Genomic DNA, 17863 nt, shown 5'->3' with positions numbered 1-17863 from the left:
GGCAGAGGTGATGAGAGTAAAAATAGAGTCCTCACCATAAAAGAGCCACTGAGCAAAGAGCAGGTAGCTTTGTGGATGTCGCTGGGGCAAGAAAGAGGTCTGGGGGCCACAGAATGGGGAGAGAGGTGGGGTGAGGCAGGTGCACTGAGCTTTTCATAACAGATGTATTCTCATGAAGTGATGTGGAGAATATGGTTCTATGAATCCAACACTGTTTTTCCCACTGACTGACTTATATTTTTATTTTAGGGATGGCTTCATTTCTGATTCATCTTCAATTGGCAGCAGTTCCTAAGCATTCAAGTGTCTGTTTCCTGTATTTATACTTGTTTGTTCACATAGCCTGTGATTTGCTAACAACCATTTGAATGTACTACCTTTGAAGGTGCTTTCTTCTCTGATGGATGCTTTTATGATTCTTTCCATGATGCCAGAAACTTTTAGCAATGTGAACAATTGTCTCAATGACCCTGCAGTTCTTCTCCTATATACATCCCAGACAAATTCTCACACTGATACTTAGGGGAACCTGTACAAGGATTTTCTTCACAGCATTGTGGCATCAGGGGGCGGTTGGAGGCAACCTGTGAGGCAAACTGAGTGAGGGAATGGTAAAATATGGATGGTACACACCTAACTAATAGGTCAGCAGTTAGGAGCATGAGTCTAAAGGCACATAGAGCAGCATGCATGCATCTTAGAATCATGGTGCTGAGACACTAGTCAGAAATTAATGATATATATGAAATACTACATGCAGAATTGAAATACATGCACACTAAACATTAGACATTTTAAAGGAAAACATATAAACATATGTTAGGATGGCTGCCTATGGTGAGTCAAAAGGAAATGGGAGAAGGGGATAAAATAAATAACTAAAACCAGAGAAGGACATTGAATGGACCAATGATAATGTCACTTGAGTGAAGCATGATCAACTTAGCCCCCTACCTGAGAAGCAAATGGAAGAGAAAAAAGCTTTATTATGGTGTGTCAAGTTCCCCGTTCCCTCCCTTTTCCCCCTCCCTCCTTCCTTCTTTTCTTCCTTTTGTTTTTTCAAGTTAGGAATACACACGTATTGCAAGGATTTTGTGAACTTCAGGAACTCGTGTGGAAAGGTCTAGTCAATGTCATTTGATAGAGAGCAGAAGCCAAGGAGAATGGTGTGGGTGGGTGGGTGGGGGGAGGCCAAAGGCAAGGAGAGTTCAACCGCTCTGCTGTTCAGGGTCTAGAAAGGGCATGAAAGCTATGCATAAAGCAAAGAAAAATGAAAGAGTGGCAGAGCCCTTTTCTGTCTCAGCTAAAGAGCATGACACTCCCAAACTCTGCGTCTCAGATGGTGGTAAAGAACCAGCATTACTGGGCAGATGTGTGGCTGAACTTGCAGGTGGAGAGTTCTCTCTGCCTCTTGAATAGTGAGTGAGATGGCTGTGGAAGACTATGGCTGTGGAACCATGCACCTACTTATATTTATTACATTTCCACAGTCCTTTTTACAGTTTTAAACTTTGATTTTTAAGTGAATGGATGATGCAACACAGGTGACACCTGGATTTTGGCCAAATCCCACCTTGCCCAAGTACCTTAGCCACAACGTTGAAACAAATACAAAGAAGGAATGACAAAGGCTGCCTTGGTTTCAGCAGTTCTGGAACCTCCAGCTATTGATGAATCCCACCTGCAAGTCCTTAAACCTTTCTAGTTATAGGTTAAAGTTGAAGCAGAAGCAGTCTCTACCCCTTAGGACTGGAATTAAGTGCTCACCCTAGTTCTGGGATCTTGTGATTGGTCATGACTCTGGTGAAGCCCTGTGTCTCTCTGAATTGTCTACACTGAACCCAACAATATTTGGAGGGCAGGAGTGCACTTGCAGTGCTTTGAATTACACTTGCTCCCCCTACACCATGTTGGTGCTTATTTTTGCCTTGATTCATTATCCTGTAGCCTGCCTGGTCTCCCCAGAGTCCATCTAGGAGTGGAGCTCCTGCTTTCGCTTCTTCTCCATCACCAGATCCTGATTCCTCTATCTCTGTCCCTTAGAGAACTGCTGACTCACAACAGTTCCTACTTGCTATCTGGTTAGGATCAACCTGGCATCTCTCACTGCTGAGTTCTTACTTTCAAACTGGGCCCCCCGGCACAGATGGGGACTCTGTGCTGGGGCTAAACAGTGCAGTTGGTTAGTTGCTGTGGTGGATGCTGTGATGGGCTGCCAAAATCACTCTTTAGGATTAAGGCACTCATTCCCCCAGCTGCTGGGAGAGTGGGCAGCTGAAGCTCTGAGCTGAGTTGCTATCCTTGAATTACCCTCCACCTAAGATTGCCACCTCACCCAACATCATATCTTCTCTCCTGGGTAGCCCTCATCCAATGACTGGTCAATGCATAGAATAAAGGCCGAGCCTCTTTGCCTCAAGGTGGGACTACTTAGAAGGACCATCCCACCTTCAGAGCTCCTTCTCATCAGCTCTTTCATCTGGCCCCCTGACTCAATCCTCGTCCCAGCCAACTCCAATTGCCAAGCCACCAGTGCACCTTATGTCCACGCCCAGCAGCAGGGAACAATCTACAGATAAGCAAATAGCACTCAGATAAACCCAATCACCTTGAAGAGGATGATGCCACATTATCAGGTCCTTCCTAATTGTTCCTAATATCTCTTGAGTACTCAAGGGTGAGACTTAGGCCCCCTCTTTTTCTCTTCTGAGTTTAATAACACAGATGACCTTAGAAGGATCCAGTTTGCCCAGCTCACTGGCTTGTTAATGTACCTTCAAAATAATGTTAGCTGGACAGTTTCAGAGTCAGGAGGGCTCTGTGTCCCCCTTCAAGGAAACCCAAGATTTGGAAATCTTTGCTTACAAAAACCTATCAAGACATTTGCATCATCAAACGGTTCTTCATTTTATAGAAGTATTCAATGAAAGGTTCCTTTAAATAGCAAACTCCCTAGGTAAATGGAAAATATGGTTCAATTAACGTACTTGCTCCTTTTAAACACAGGTATTGCATAACCAGTCACAACAGTAGGTTCCCCACCTCCCCTTGGTTTTGAGAAGCTTGGAGTGCACAATGGTTCCCAGGGCAGGACCACATTCTGAAGCCCACACGCTGAGCAGGGCCAGAGGGACCTGAGAGCCAGGGAAGAAATCCAGCACCAATCTGGAGTCTCCAAAACCCGGGTGGGGTCTTTGGTCACCTTGCTGGAGCTTTTACCTTTCCTTATGCCCATCACAGAAGAAATAAAGTATTTTTATTCACTTCCCTCTAATTGTATTATCGATTTAAGAAAGCTACAAAGATCCATCCATCTTTCACAGATGAATAGGTTTATTGCTAGAGCTACACACCCTGAATTTTTAAAACACTACAAAATCAGAGGGAAGGAAAAAGAGAGAAATAAGAGATGGTCAAAGCTTTTTTGCCTAATGAACTTGTTGAAATGGGAAGGGGAAGCATAACCTTATTTAAGTTCAAAAAAATGTTAATATTTTTGTATTTATTACATAAGACCTTGTTTTACATTTAACAGAGACTTAAGAATTTCTTTGTTCTTTTCAAAGCTGCTCAGTAATTATAAAACCCTGCTTTCATCTTGGAATGAAATGAAAATGGCTTTCCCCTTCTCAAATGATTTTAAAATTTCGCACTTTCAAATGCATGGATCTGGGCCGGCCCCGTGTCTTAGCGGTTAAGTGCGTGCGCTCCGCTACTGGCAGCCCGGGTTCGGATCCCGGCTGCGCACCGACGCACCACTTGTCCAGCCATGCTGAGGCCGCGTCCCACATACAGCAACTAGAAGGATGTGCAACTATGACATACAACTATCTACTGGGGCTTTGGGGAAAAAAAGGAGGAGGATTGGCAATAGATGTTAGCTCAGAGCTGGTCTTCCTCAGCAAAAACAGGAGGATTAGCATGGATGCTAACTCAGGGCTGATCTTCCTCACACACACAAAAAACAAAAAAACAGAAAAAACAAAACAAATGCATTGATCTATTTGGTAACTTCACTACAGGGTATGTCTTCATTTATTGGCCTCTTGTCTTCAGCATTTACCTAGAGGGAGCTGAGACTTCAATGTTAACTAAAATATGAAGTCAGTATCGATGGACATCCAATACATTAAGTTTTACATCAGAAAATTTTGGAACACGCCTTAAAAATAAATCCAAGTGGTTTTGATTATTGTTTCACTATTCCTTTAAGCACGTATTGTATTAGACTCACCCAGAGTGAAAGGGCCACTTGCAGGTGGTTTGGTCCAACCCCTCATTTTGCAGACAGAGCATCTTAACTTAAGAAAAGTAACATGATGTCCCTGAAACCACATAGCGATTCAGTGGCAGGTCTGGACTAGAACTTAGGTCACTTCATTCCTGGTCCAGTGCTGGGTCCTTCACTAATCAAATCACCTGAGTACTGTTCCTTTGGGGTTTTGTTACACTCTGCTACATGAGCCTTTGGTTCTTCTGTGAAAACCTAGCTTTCTGATAGATCCATCATCTTCTTAAGGGCATATGTTCACAGTCTTCAACTTCAAAGATGCAGCTCAAATTCCTGTTCCTCCGTGAAGCTTCAGAGCCTACTGGAGTGGGTTTTCTTTTTCTTCTCTGTCCTCCTCGGCACTTAATGACTACTCATTTTTTTTCCTGCACTATTATCTGAGAATTTACCAAGTGCTCTATATGAACATTTCCTCTGTCCCATCATTGAACACCCAGTGTCTGGTGGATTCTGCCTTCACAATGTCTCTTGCTTCCAGCCCCTTAATTCTTTTCCCACTGCAACTCTTCTTGGCTATTCTTTTCTCCATCTTGACTATTCTATAGTCCCTGAATTGATTTTTCCTCACCCTATCCTGAGTTTCCTCTGGCCAGTCTAGATTAATATTCCTCACAACTCCCGCCATGTCACTATTATACTCAGATATCTTCTGTGTCTCCCCTTGGCCTGTCTACTTATCTACAAATGTCTCAACCTTGCATTCAAGGCCCTCGAAATAAAGGCTCAAACTTCATTTGCCAGTCCTATTACCCACTATTCCCTTCATATAACCAATACACTAAACTTGTGTTGTCCATCCAGTAAGGCAGTTACTAGCCACATGTGGCCACTGAGCACTTGAAATATGGCCAATCTGAACTGAGATGAGCTGTAAGTGTAAAATACACACCAGATGTTGAAGACTTGGCAAGAAAAAAGAATGTGAAGTATCTCATTAATAATTTTTATATTTACATGTTGAAATGATAATATTTTATACATATTGGATTAAATAAAATATTTTGTTAAAATTCATTTCACCTTTTAAAAACTTAAAATATAGCTATTAGAAAATTAAAAGTACACGTGACTCACTTTATATTTCTACTGGACAGCGCTTCCTTAGGCAAATCAAACTATTGTGTTTCCTGAACTTGTCTCACACTTTCCTGCCTTCATTCACACTGTCACCACCATCTGGCGCATTCACCCTTCTCTGCTGGTCAAATTATACCCTTGGTGAAAGGTTTATCTCAGGCACGATGTACTTTATGGAATGTGTCTTGATCACCAACTGCATGTGGTTTCTCTCTGGAAGCAGCCTAGTGGGGTGGTGAAGAGTATAGACTCTGGAGCCAGATTGCCTGGTTTCAAATCATAGCTTCATTCCACATCTGTAAAATGATGATGATGCTAACTACCCCAGAGATAGTTGGGATTAAATAAGGAAATGTTTATGTAATACTAACACAGCATCTAGCATAAGAGCTCAATAAATACTTTTAATTTACAGCTGCTTACTGTGAAAGATTCAAGCTACCTCAGCTACATCCAATAACAACTCTATTTCCTTGAGGGGAGGGGGTTTGGGAGAGTGTTGCAGGGGGTTGGAAGGGTGGGTTCTAGACTTTGGAATGGGCTCTTCTTTTTGTCATGGGTCACCCTTAAGTCTGTAAAATGCCTATGACTTGTCTCTGACTCTTGACTCTCCAATGATTATAGGTAGGACAACTATCTATAATAGGGAGGGTAAACACTCCCACTTGGTACCTTTCTTTTGGGTTTAGGTATCTCTTATAGGCCTCGCCTGACAGTCTTTTAAAGAAATGATAAAGGACAACTTTCCATTAAATATTTCAACTCTAGGGAGCCATTCTGCAGAGTTCTCATTTGCTCATTGATTTTAAAAAGTTCAGTTCAGTCAGTTGGAACGCTCTCATTGGAAAGTGCAATTTGAGTGACTCTCCTCCAAGACGGTCTTTCTAGAGCACCCAAGAAGCTGCAAGGAGTTTATGAATTATAACGTGAACCAAGATGTTCAAGAAGATTCCCTGGATAATGGATTTTCCAAGTCATTTGTGCAATAACTAAATTAAAAATATAAAGCCTCAGAGGAAGATGGTAAATGCATCTAAGTCCTTACTCAAAAGCCATTTAAAGTTTTCTAAAGACATAAAGCAAAATAACCCAATCTTTACCCCCTAAACTAGAATTCTTCTAGCAATAATATAACATGACAAGAATAACTTCGGTAGATAAAACTACATGTTGAATTCTCCCGGGGGAAGGTTACATCATCTGTAATGATTTCTCAAAAATATTTTTTAGAAGCAGAGACTATTATGTTGTCAGGGCAGTGACATTGCAGATATGCTTCAGGAAGCTCTTTCATTACAAGCTTCTGTTTCTAGACACTTAAAAACTTTTTTTTTTCTTTTAGTGAGCCTGTAAAAGCTGGTTGCAACTGATATACCACACACAGTCATGTACTGCATAATGACGTTTCAATCAATGATGGACCGCATATACGATGGTGGTCCCATAAAATTAGTAACATATAGCCCAGGTGTGTAGTAGGCTCTATCATCTAGGCCTGTGTACGTATACCCTATGATGTCTGCACAATGACGAAATCACCTAACAATGCATTTCTCAGAATGTATCCGTTGTTAAGTGGCACATGACTGTACTTTTAATTTATCTGAGGATGGGTTTGAAGTGCTTGAAATTACGGCATATGTGCCTTCACTTTTCACTAACTTATCAGACACCAATTTGTGTGGTTGCTTGGCTCAAAAATGCCCTTCTCTGGAAGCATCTCATTGCTGGTTGCATCAGGGTAGAAGCATCTCTTTGACTGCGGTCCTATGCTCCTGCCTCGGGGGCAGGGCATGGGCAATCAGATTCTCTCTCTTGGGAATTTAAAACTTGTAATAGACAGACGGAAGGAGTCTTTGGAGCTGATTCATTGTAAAGGTGGAATCTAGAGAGAAGTTCCCTGATCTCTTGCTGCCAAATTCTCTCTGGATCTTGCCTCTATCCTTCTACCTCCTTATTCTTCTATTAAGTTCATCTCTTAGGATTAAATTTGTCACAGCTGATTTCTGGTGCTTGCAAATGAGAAAAGCCTTAATCAGAGCCCCACTCAAGGTTTCCAGGGGAAGTAATCCACTGTTCCATCGATGATCATAACACAACAGGGCATGTGTTGGTGGTCAGCGAGACAGCAGAAGTCTTTGAATAATGATTCCCCAGTGGTGTCTCAAGGCAGTGTCAAACGCCAGGACTGAGCTTAGGGAATAACCACATTAGCCCGACTGCCCCTGTAGAGAGTGAGGCTTAAAGAACTACAGCTCAAATACCTTCACCAAGGTTTCTTTGTTACTCTGGCTAGAATGAACCACTCTCTCCTCTGAACTGCTACCAGACTTTGTTTATAACCTTTATCTGGCTTTTATTACCTGCTGCGTTTCCCTGCAGTCATCTGAGAACTGGTCCTCTCTCTCCTATGGCCAGAAGACTATAAGCTCCTGGAGGGCGGGGGCGGCGTCACTGGAGCCTGCACGTTGTCTTGTCCATTTCAGTACATAGTTCCTGAGTGGTCAGAGATTCTGACCTGAAGGTTTTCTATGTGTCCAGACTGAGGCTTAGGGATGGGGTCTGGGGCAAGGAAAGGATCCAGAACAGGCTTGGTTGCTGTAGCTGGGCAGATAGGACTGACCCAACTGAACGATTAGAAAATAGCCTCTAATCAGGTGTTAGGTGGCATATTTGACAGGCAGCTCAGTCTGGGCTGAAAAGACCAGTGTATCAGACTTCAGGCAATAATGAACCCTGCTATTTTGGGATTCTAACTTATTCACCTTCCAAGTTGAGAAGACCTAGTGGGTCATTTTCTCTAATTAACACCTTCCAGCAACAAAACTATTCCATCAGGCTTGCCCCTTGGACGCTAGATATGTCCTGTTCAACCTCATATACGGGCTGTGGGTTTTCCAGTCTTCTCTGCATTAACAGATTGTTACAATAATACTTTGTACTTATGTGAAACCTTTATTTCCGAGTACTTTTGGGTCTATTGTCTCATTTATCTTCACCACAATCAACCCCACTCAGGGGCTGGAATCATCACGCCCCTCTTACAGACAGCACAGAGGTTTTATCACTAGCCAGGATCCAGAGTGCAAATTATGGGAAGGGGACCTGGGGCTAGAACTCAGGTCTGTCGATCTTTGTCCTTTTGATCAACTCAGATAATTTGGGGGCTGTATTGGACCCTACCCTGTCATACTAGAGCATCCCCCCACCAAGGGCTCAAAAATTCTGTCTGCTGCTGCTCATGAGGTAGAAATAGGAACCCAGGAGTCACTTCATTTCATCAGAGTCGAGGACAAATATAACAACAGCAAGGGATAAAGCCTTCATTCTGAAAGTTGAGTTTTACTTCTAAATTGGACTTTTCTGAATTTGGCTCAGGTGGCATTAAAGAGCTGTGGTTCAGGGCCACACAGAGAGCAGCTGTGAGTTTGCTGGCTGGAAGGGGGTGTCATCTCTCAGTGAGGCAGAAGCTGTGAGTAAATGATGACCATGTAGAGAAGCTGCTAGAAGCTGCCTACCAAGTCAGAGAGCCCACCTGCCTGGGGTGGGATTATTTTAATTTCCTTCTTAGAAAAAAAAATAGCCCGTGGGAAATTTGCTAAAACTTGCATTAAATGTGATTTTTTCGCACACCAAGGGGAACTGCCAGAACAGAACACATATGCTCCCACGGAGCCAGCCCTCTTGGTCTGGAAGTGAACATTAGGGCCTTTCTCCACCATGATTCAACTGGCTTTCAAATTCCACGTGTAAGATCAGAGTTACACATGGCCAAGACACCGTCTGGTGCCGCCACTCTGGGAGATTACTTTGGAAAGAAAGCTTTTGTGCCTCATTTAAAGACATGGAAAGAAGCCAAATTGAGGGGCTTGGGAAGAAGACAGAGGTGGGCAAAAGAGCAGAACTAGAGCCCTGAATTAATCTGACTTACTGCTTTTTTTTTTTTTTTTGTGAGGAGATCAGCCCTGTGCTAACATCCGCCAATCCTCCTCTTTTTTTTTTTTGCTGAGGAAGACGGCCCTGGGCTAACATCTGTGCCCATCTTCCTCCACTTTATATGGGACGCCGCCACAGCATGGCTTGCCAAACAGTGCGTCGGTGCGCGCCCGGGATCCGAACCAGCGAACCCCGGGCCGCCGCAGCGGAGCGCGCGCACTTAACCGCTTGCGCCACCGGGCCGGCCCCTGACTTACTGCTTTTGAAATGAAAAAAGAATAAGGCGGAAAACCCAAGGAATTATTACTCTCCAAGGGAGGAGCTGGGTCCAGTGCCAAAGGGATCTGCGTGCGAACCTTTCTGGCTCTCCACTTCTACTGAGATTTTGGGAATTCTGCTGCTTGCTTTTTAGTGTCCTGCTAGGGGCCATCATTCACTTTCCCCAAAAGGATGATTTTTAAACTAATAAAATCTACTCCTTGCAAAGCTTCCCCGTAGGAGTCTGTTTATAGACACAGCCAGGTTTAAGAATTGCCTTGAAGGTATAGCTGGCGGAGCTGAGTCAGAACTGAGGTTCAAGATCAACCTCTACCTTGGGCCTCTGGTTTTTTGGTGGAGGGTAGGGTGGGGAGGTGGGACATGAGCTTTCTGAATTCTGAGATTTGTTTTGTGTGTCCCAGCTGCAGGGAAGCTGAGGGGAGGGCCAAACTGTCCTACTTGCAAAACTTGGTAGGCTTCCCTCTGTCCTGTGGACTCTTTCCTGGTGTGCTGGACTGGGAACCCATTGGTCTCAATTCAGGCTGCCTTGGTAGTTGTTTTGTTTTGTTTTAATGGATCCTGGGCTGGGGATTGATTTTTCTCTAATGAGTGAGTTAAAGCAAACAAACAACAAAAACTAAAACAACCTGGATGGGATATACTAATATAGGTAAGCTTTTAGTCTTGCTTCTCTGAAGCTAATATGTTTACCATGACCCATTCAAAGGACAGAGTGGGGGGTCTGCAAAATCCGGGACCTGGTTGTTGACATAACACAAAGAACTCCCTCCACTCCCCACAGCACTCCCTCGCCTCTCTATTCTCGAGGATGGAGATTTTTAAAATGACATTTAAATGTGGTACATGCTAACTAACATACGTGCTTCCTTTTTGCCTTGGTTCATTATTCCAATTCAGCTCTCCACTCAGTTTGATCATCATGAGGCTCAATGCCTGCGAAATTCTGGGAATCGTGAGTTGAATAAGACCTCTTAAAGTGGTTCTCACTTTAGCACAATGATTCAAAACCACAGGGCAGGGTGTGTGTGGGGGGGCGGCTTTAACCCCCAGGGGGCATTTGGCAAATGTCTAGAGACATTTTTGGTTGTCATAATTTTGGGAGGGCAGTGCTACTGGCATCTAGTGGGTGGAGGCCAGGGATGCTGCTTAACATCCTACAGTCTACAGAACAGCCCTCCACAACAAATGATTATCTGGCTCCAAATGTCAATTATGCTGAAGTTGAGAAACCCTGCTCTAGCAGAAGAGGTACACATTGAATAAATGGTTACATTATGGTGGGATATATGCAAAAATATATGTAAGTACAAGGTATCAAAGTAACTATGTGTGTATGGCAGGGAGGGGACATTGGGAAAAGCTTCATGGGGAAGTGACTCCAAATCATGATTTTTACTTAATGCCTTTGTAATCAATTGTCCAAGAAGGACTTTGATTGAAAGTTTATTAGTCAAGAGCTACATACTGGGATTTTTTTTGTTTTTGCACAACCTCTGTGTAATTTAATCCAATATTTCTGATGACTTTATATTTTCACTTGAAAAAAAATTCCCCAAAGAGCCTGGAAGAGGCAAAAAAAGGGAAGAATCCATTCAACCTTATTCTTTGCTTCTCAGCAAGGAATTTCTAGTCTACTCTAACCTGTGGTTCTTCCACCTGAACTCTTCTTCCCTTCTCTCCTCCAAGGTTCAGCCTCATAACCCTTGGCCCATGAAGCCTTTCCCTGGAGATTTCAATCCATAGCGATTGATCTATTCTCTGAATTCCTTAGAGCCTTGTTGCCTTTCTCCTTGCCTACGCCGGTGTCTTGGGTGTGTTTCCACCTAGATGTGGGTTCCTCAAGGATAGGACCCACGTCCTCCACCTGTACATCCCTCTAACCATTGAACACTGTTCTGGATTCTGATTCCCACTGAAGTTGAGAGAAGGACAAAGACACTCAGGAAAGACATCAAGAGACTAACGTCTTCCTGTGACACTGGACTGATGGATACAGCACATTTTATTCTTCCAAAGTCTCTGGATTGTGTCTTATAATAAAGTCTAAAAGTGAAATATCTGTTCAGTAGGCACAACATGCAAAAAATAAATTGCCATAATTATTATTAGCATTTTCTTACTAACAGATTTTTCAGAAGCTGTTTCCATATCAAGCAGATCAACCTTTCTGTTGTCATAGAGACAAAGATCTTTATATAACCATGGGCAAGGTGAGATTTTTTTTCTTTCTCCCTCCTTCCAGTTGTCTGGAACTAATAAGACAAGGAAATTTTCAAAATCAATTTTTTTCTTTTACTTTTTTTCCACCATTAAAATGAGTGAACACGTGGGAGGCTATTTTTTGTATCACATTTTAGATTTTAAATACTTAAGTTTTTTTGTGAGGAAGATCAGCCCTGTGCTAACATCTGCCAATCCTCCTCTTTTTGTGCTGAGGAAAACTGGCCCTGGGCTAACATCCATGCCCATCTTCCTCCACTTTATATGGGACGCCGCCACAGCATGGCTTGCCAAGCGGTGTGTCACTGCGCGCCCGGGATCCGGCGAACCCCAGGCCACCGCAGCGGAGCGTGCACACTTAACCACTTGCACCACCGGGCCAGCCCCTAAATACTTAAGTTTTTAATTAAATATGGGAGCGGTGGAAAGATATGAATGACTGAATGATGCCATTTTCAAAATTTGCAAGCAGTGGGCTTGTACATGATAAGCAATTATTATCCACGTTTCTTTTTTTTTTTCTTTTTTAACCAAATGGAGACTTTATATGGAAGTCTTAGAAGGCAGGACTATGAAGGCTTGAAATGATTAAAACATAAACTAGCATTATTGAGGGACTGATGATGAATTCCAAGGTGCTCTTTGGCACTCACCTCCTGCAACCTCCAGAACTGAGAGTGCTGCCCTTCTCTCTGCAGAGTCAAACCCTGTGGATAACAGTGCAAGACCACATCGCTGTTCTTCCGGAAGCCTTATCTCTTAATTTCAGGTCTCTTCTTTTTAGGAACTTCTGATAACTTGTTATTCACAGCATTTTTCTATCTTCTAATTACTATTTACTATTTCATTCATTCATCGTCAAGAAGAGAGGATTTCAGTTCACTTTTCCCATCCTTCATCTCAATTTTAAGTTACACCTTTACCCATCCGTCTTCTTCCCCCAGGACTCAGAAGTATCTCTGTCTTTCTAAGATTAACCCTTCCTTCCCCTCTGATCTGAGACTGATGCTTTCCTCCCATCCGCATTGAGGTCTTACTCCATCAAATATTATTCCTCCCCATCCTTTGTATCCTCAGTCTGTTCTTCTCCATGGAGTCCTTCCTCTATTCCTCTTTGAAGGCCCCCCCCCAAAAAAAATCTTTTCTCAATCCTGTTTATTTTCATATGTCTCAGAGTTTGGGATTTTAATTTGATCACAGCTCCCTTTCCAATAAGTAGGTATTGTGTATGTGTGTGTGGTGGAGAGCATGGGGGAAGGGAAGTGTATGGCATGAGGAAGTTTAAACATACTTCTTGACTTCCAGAAGATTATCCTCCATGGAGAGCAATACCTTGGTTCTCAAACTTTAGTGTGCATCAGAGTCACCTGGGGAGCTTGTGAAAACAGACTGCTGGGCGCCATCCTCAGAGTTTCTGATTCAGGAGGTCGGGGGGTGGGCAGAGTGTACATTTCTAACATTTCCCAGGTGTTGCTGATGCTGCTAGTCTGGAACCACACTTTGAGGAACATTACCTTAAAATAACTACCCTCCTATTCCTTCTTATGCATCTCTCTTGTCATATTCATGTTGAAGTCACCATATCATGCTGAAGAAGTTATCCCATTTTGGCCTTTATAGGCTCCACCTCCATAGGACCTTCACCAGAAGGATGAGGTCATCTCGCAGTGAAATGATCCTCAGGAAGCCTGACCTTATGTCAGCATGCTTGCTGACCTAAGGGGTCTAAATGTCTAGGAGAAGATGCTCCTGGGGTGGATGCCAGGACAGTGCATGTGAAGGGAGGAAGTCAAGGATTCTCCAGAACCCCACAGAGATGACAAAAGGTTTCAGAGCCTGGACAACTAGCTCCTTTTTGGGAGCAAGACTAGCCAGCTTTAGTATGCTAGCAGTACTTATGTTGTGCCTGCTTCCCACCTCCACCCCGAAACCTAGCCAGACCTCTAAAATCTTTTGGAGGGGTTCTAGGCTTCTCTAAACTGTGCTGTGTGGCAGTGAGAGGATTTGTTCTGTTTTGTTTTGTTCTTTTCACTTCAGCCTTCTGCAGGGAAGAGGTACCCTCCTGAGGCCAATATGGGTGTGGGAATTGTTGAGAGAGCTCAGTGAAAAGCTGAATCTAAAAGAGCTGAGACTTGGCCCACCTGTTCCTGCCTCCCACCAGGAGTTTCTCCACTCAGTGCCAACTTTGGAGAAGCTGGGAATATTTTTTTTTTTTTAATTAAGAAAGGGGTAATTTTTTTCTTACAAAGACAAGCAAATATAAAAAGATAATAGATGAAGTCCCGTCTTTGCTACCCAATAGCTATGGGACAGGTTGTCCCATCTCTGTATCTCAGTTTCTTGTAATCTGTATAATAAGTACCAGGCGAGTAAGAAAGGCTGTTAGTGGCACAGTCATTCATAAGAGCAAGATGGGGGGCTTGTCAGGGAAGGACGAGGGTTGGGACATGGAAGGCAGGTTCCATGGATTTGTTGATTGATTGAAACATTCTATCAGCATGGTCCTTACTCTCAGGGAATTGAGCTGACAAGATAATTAATGGAAACTAATATAAACCCCTCAACCTTTAAACTGTATCTCAACAGCAGATATTCGCTGAGGGCCACTAACTCTTCCAGGAGAGAGGCTCAGCCCCTCTGGAGGGAGGGGGAATCCCATCAGAGAAGTGGGCTCCTGACAGACTGCTGGGGGCCAAAGGAAATGGAGATGCAGGGCAGGTCTCTTTCCTTCCCCAGCATGGAATTCCATCACCTCTAATGATTGGAACATAACCAAGACCTCCACCAGCCTGGTGCCTTTTGGATGCTTACATAGCTCTTTTCTTTTCTTTTCTTTCTTTTCTCTTTTAACAACTTTATTGACGTGTAATTCACATACCATAAAATTCACCCATTTAAAGTGTACAGTGTAATGGGTTTTAGTATGTTCGTGGAGTTTTGCAACCATCGCCACAATCTAATTTTAGATAATTTCCATCACCCCGAAAAGCCACACCCATTAGCATTTACTGGGCCGTCACCCTAACCTGGCACCTACTAATCTACCTTATGTCTATCTGGACATTTCATATACATAGAATCATATAATGTGTGTACCTTTTTCTAAATCAAAGAGAGGAGACCTGGTGACACTCTGATACACTAGTACTAAAGGCTCCCCTTCTCTTCACCCCACTGCTTCAGCAAACAACTTCCTCCACCTGCTTGCTGATGTATATACAATTCCCTTAACCACCTCGGTGAGTGTGGAGGCGGTGGTGGTGTGCAGGAGGAGGAACAGAAGGATTAGGCAACCAGATTGAAATGCAAGTACCTCTGGGGCGGAGGTGGAGCAGTGGCTTGTATGCTCACTAAGGTGTAGGTGGGCACCGGTTTCGGAGGCGGCCGGCCGGCATCCTGGCTGAGTGCCCAGGTCACCCCTGGCTGTAGGGCCTGAGCATCCCATTCCTAGTGGGCCACAGGGTGTCAGAGCTCACAGTAACCTTTGCCAACCTGGCTGGCTCAACCCAAGACTTCTCTGGGCAGAGACAGATGCTGAGGGAGGAGCATCACACCCTGTCCCCTTACAGGAGCGCAGGGAGCGAGGCCTCCCCCTGTGGCTTCTGGGCAGTTCTATGCCCCTTGCCGCGGCCCCAACCAGGGCGAAAGAGCGGACCGGGGCCGCCAGGCCAGCAGGCGGGGCGCAAACCTCAAGTGCAGCAGCACGAGATGGCAAAGAGCTCCCAAGCTTTGGCTTCTCATCACCCTAACAGGTGGTGGAGTTTGATAGGGCGAAGCGTCTTGCTCCAAGCTTCCAGGTAAAGGGGGCCGAAGAGTAGGGAGGCAAGGTGGCCCGGGGAGCCCCGGGGCGGGGGCGCCGCGTACTCACAGTCGGGTGAGGTTCGCCCGCGGGCCGGGACAGCGCAGGGCGCCGTCGGGCGGGCAGCTGCAGGGCTCGGGGCAGGGCGCCCCGCGCAGCGCCCGTGGCAGCGGCAGCAGCAACAGCAGCGCCAGCAGCGGCAGCTCCGGGGACGTGCGCCCCATGGTCGGCGAGCCTGAGCGCGGGCTCCTGCGGCAGGGCGGGCGCCCCGGACAGCCCCGGAGCGCGGCCCGCGCCCCTCTCCCCGCCCCTTGGCCTGCCCTCCCGCCCCGCTCCCGCGCCGGCCCGCCCCTGCTCTCCCCCGACTACCGCGCCCCCCGCTGCTGAGTCCCTACTCTGCCTCGACCTGGGACAGTGGCCCGTGACCCCATCACCTCCTTTCTACTGCTGTCCCTGTCCTGGCCTGTCCTCTACATCTGCAAATGGCCCTAGTTATAGGAGTTAGAGTGTGGTAACAGTGAATGCTTTGGATAAGGGGTGGGGAGTTCTGAATTCTCCTCCTGGCTCCGCTGTAACTATGGGTGTGAGGTTGAATGAGTTGTGTCACTTCCCTGACCCTCTCTTGCTTCATCTGTGAGAGGGGCAGACGGATACTCGCCATACCCACATCAGAAAGGGTGGAAATGCCCAGCGCAGACACTTCTCCTCCCCTTCTCCCCCACAGCTCCCTCCACAGTACAGGTAATCTCTGTCCTCCCAACTTCTCAAGGTTTTGGTATTTCTCCTTGGTAATTTGTCTTGGTGGTAACTGCTTTTCTCCTTATAGTAAAGGGATGTGAGTCTGTTTTATATCGCCATTATAGATTGTTTTATATCGCCATTATAAAGTCCAGTTCAGATTTATTTTTGTGTTCCTGGCTTCTACATGGTAAGTCCTCAGTAATATGTACAATAATAATGTTACAGCAGCTGCTCCAAGGCTGCGGAGGATAGACTAGACCCTGTGATAGGTACTCTCTCTCACATCATGCCTAAGCTTCACAATAAGCTAGCAGAGTGTTAGCAACAAGAAAAATGATGTCCTGAGAGGTTATGTGACTTCCCTGAAGTCACGCAGCTCTTAAGTAGTGGAAACTTGTTTGAACTCGCTCCTGTTACCCACTTTCTCTTACCATAGCAAAAAATTACAATCTGCATACCAAGGGCTTGGAAGGGAGACAAAATTTTATGGTAACCACAGGGATGCATTATTTCCCCTATTTAATTTCATCATTAAAACACTTTTCTTTCCCTCCTTCTAAGGACTCTGTTTGGACTTGGAAATCCTAGAAGTCTTGCTGGAAGAGGTAGACTTGGAATGCTGGAAAAGGTGTCTAAGACTATACATACAGGAGGTGAAAGAAGAGATTTCTTTCCTTCTGGTTTGAAGCCAACTCTCAAGGTCCGACTGGCTCAGTCACCAGTTTGTAGTCTCTTGTGAGTCTCTTGCTCAAGGAAGGTAGATTTTTTTTTTTTTTATTTAAAAAAAATCATTTGGCTTTGCTCACATTGTGCTAGATGGCACGAAAAACAAAGCTTATGTTTATAATGTAGTCTTTCTTCTCTGGATCCCCTCTCCAACTGCTTGCCTGATCTCCTCACCCTTGCATACCTCTGCATATGCTATTCACTTCCCTGGAATGATTTTCTCTTCCTTTCCCGTATTTCATTAGGTAAACTCCTGGTTGTCCTTCAAGACTCAGCCCAATGTCATTTCCACTGTAACACTTTCTCTGACCCAATCAAGCTGAGTAGTTGTGCCCATAGCACCTGACTCTATAGCCTGTAATCTAACACACTGTAGTTATGGCTTTAGTTTTGCTTCCTCGATCTATTCATGTTGGTATTGCTAGGACAGTCATAGCTTCTAGCTCCTAGTAGGTGCTCAGTATATATCTTTTGAATAACAGAATGAATAAATGAAACCCAGGCACTGTCCTGTAGCAGACGCTTAATAAATCATCTGAGAAGAGCTTAACAGCCTTGCTTGACTTATTGTCAACCACACTGGATCTATGTAGATAGGTATCAAGTAATTACCCATGATCACTTTAGGGTCACATTTTCTCTCCTCTTTTAATTTGTCACATTTTGGTAGGGAAGCTGGGGTAGCACTGGGCTTTTCAAACGTTTCCACCCTGTAGCGTAAATTGCAGGAGGGAAGGAATGAGTAAGTCAAGATGCTGAGGAGCATTTATTTCAAGTTTTATGTTTTATGTGGC

The 17863-nt window shown here is 44.6% G+C and overlaps 1 protein-coding gene across 1 annotated transcript in view; it reads right to left on the bottom strand.

Moving 5' to 3' along the window:
* The window catches only part of LHCGR (luteinizing hormone/choriogonadotropin receptor), a 55299-nt gene extending 39473 nt beyond the window's left edge, over positions 1-15826 (bottom strand). Inside the window, exon 1 of the mRNA XM_058551274.1 lies at positions 15672-15826. Within this exon, the coding sequence (XP_058407257.1) occupies positions 15672-15826 (155 nt within the window). The remainder of the gene's footprint in view (positions 1-15671) is intronic.
* Positions 15827-17863: the final 2037 nt, after the last annotated feature.

The sequence above is a fragment of the Diceros bicornis genome, chromosome 12 (genome assembly GCF_020826845.1).
Source record: "Diceros bicornis minor isolate mBicDic1 chromosome 12, mDicBic1.mat.cur, whole genome shotgun sequence".
In the NCBI taxonomy this organism is placed as follows: domain Eukaryota; kingdom Metazoa; phylum Chordata; class Mammalia; order Perissodactyla; family Rhinocerotidae; genus Diceros; species Diceros bicornis.
The sequence above is the reverse complement of the archived record's forward strand: the minus strand, read 5'-3'. Positions and strand labels throughout refer to the sequence as shown.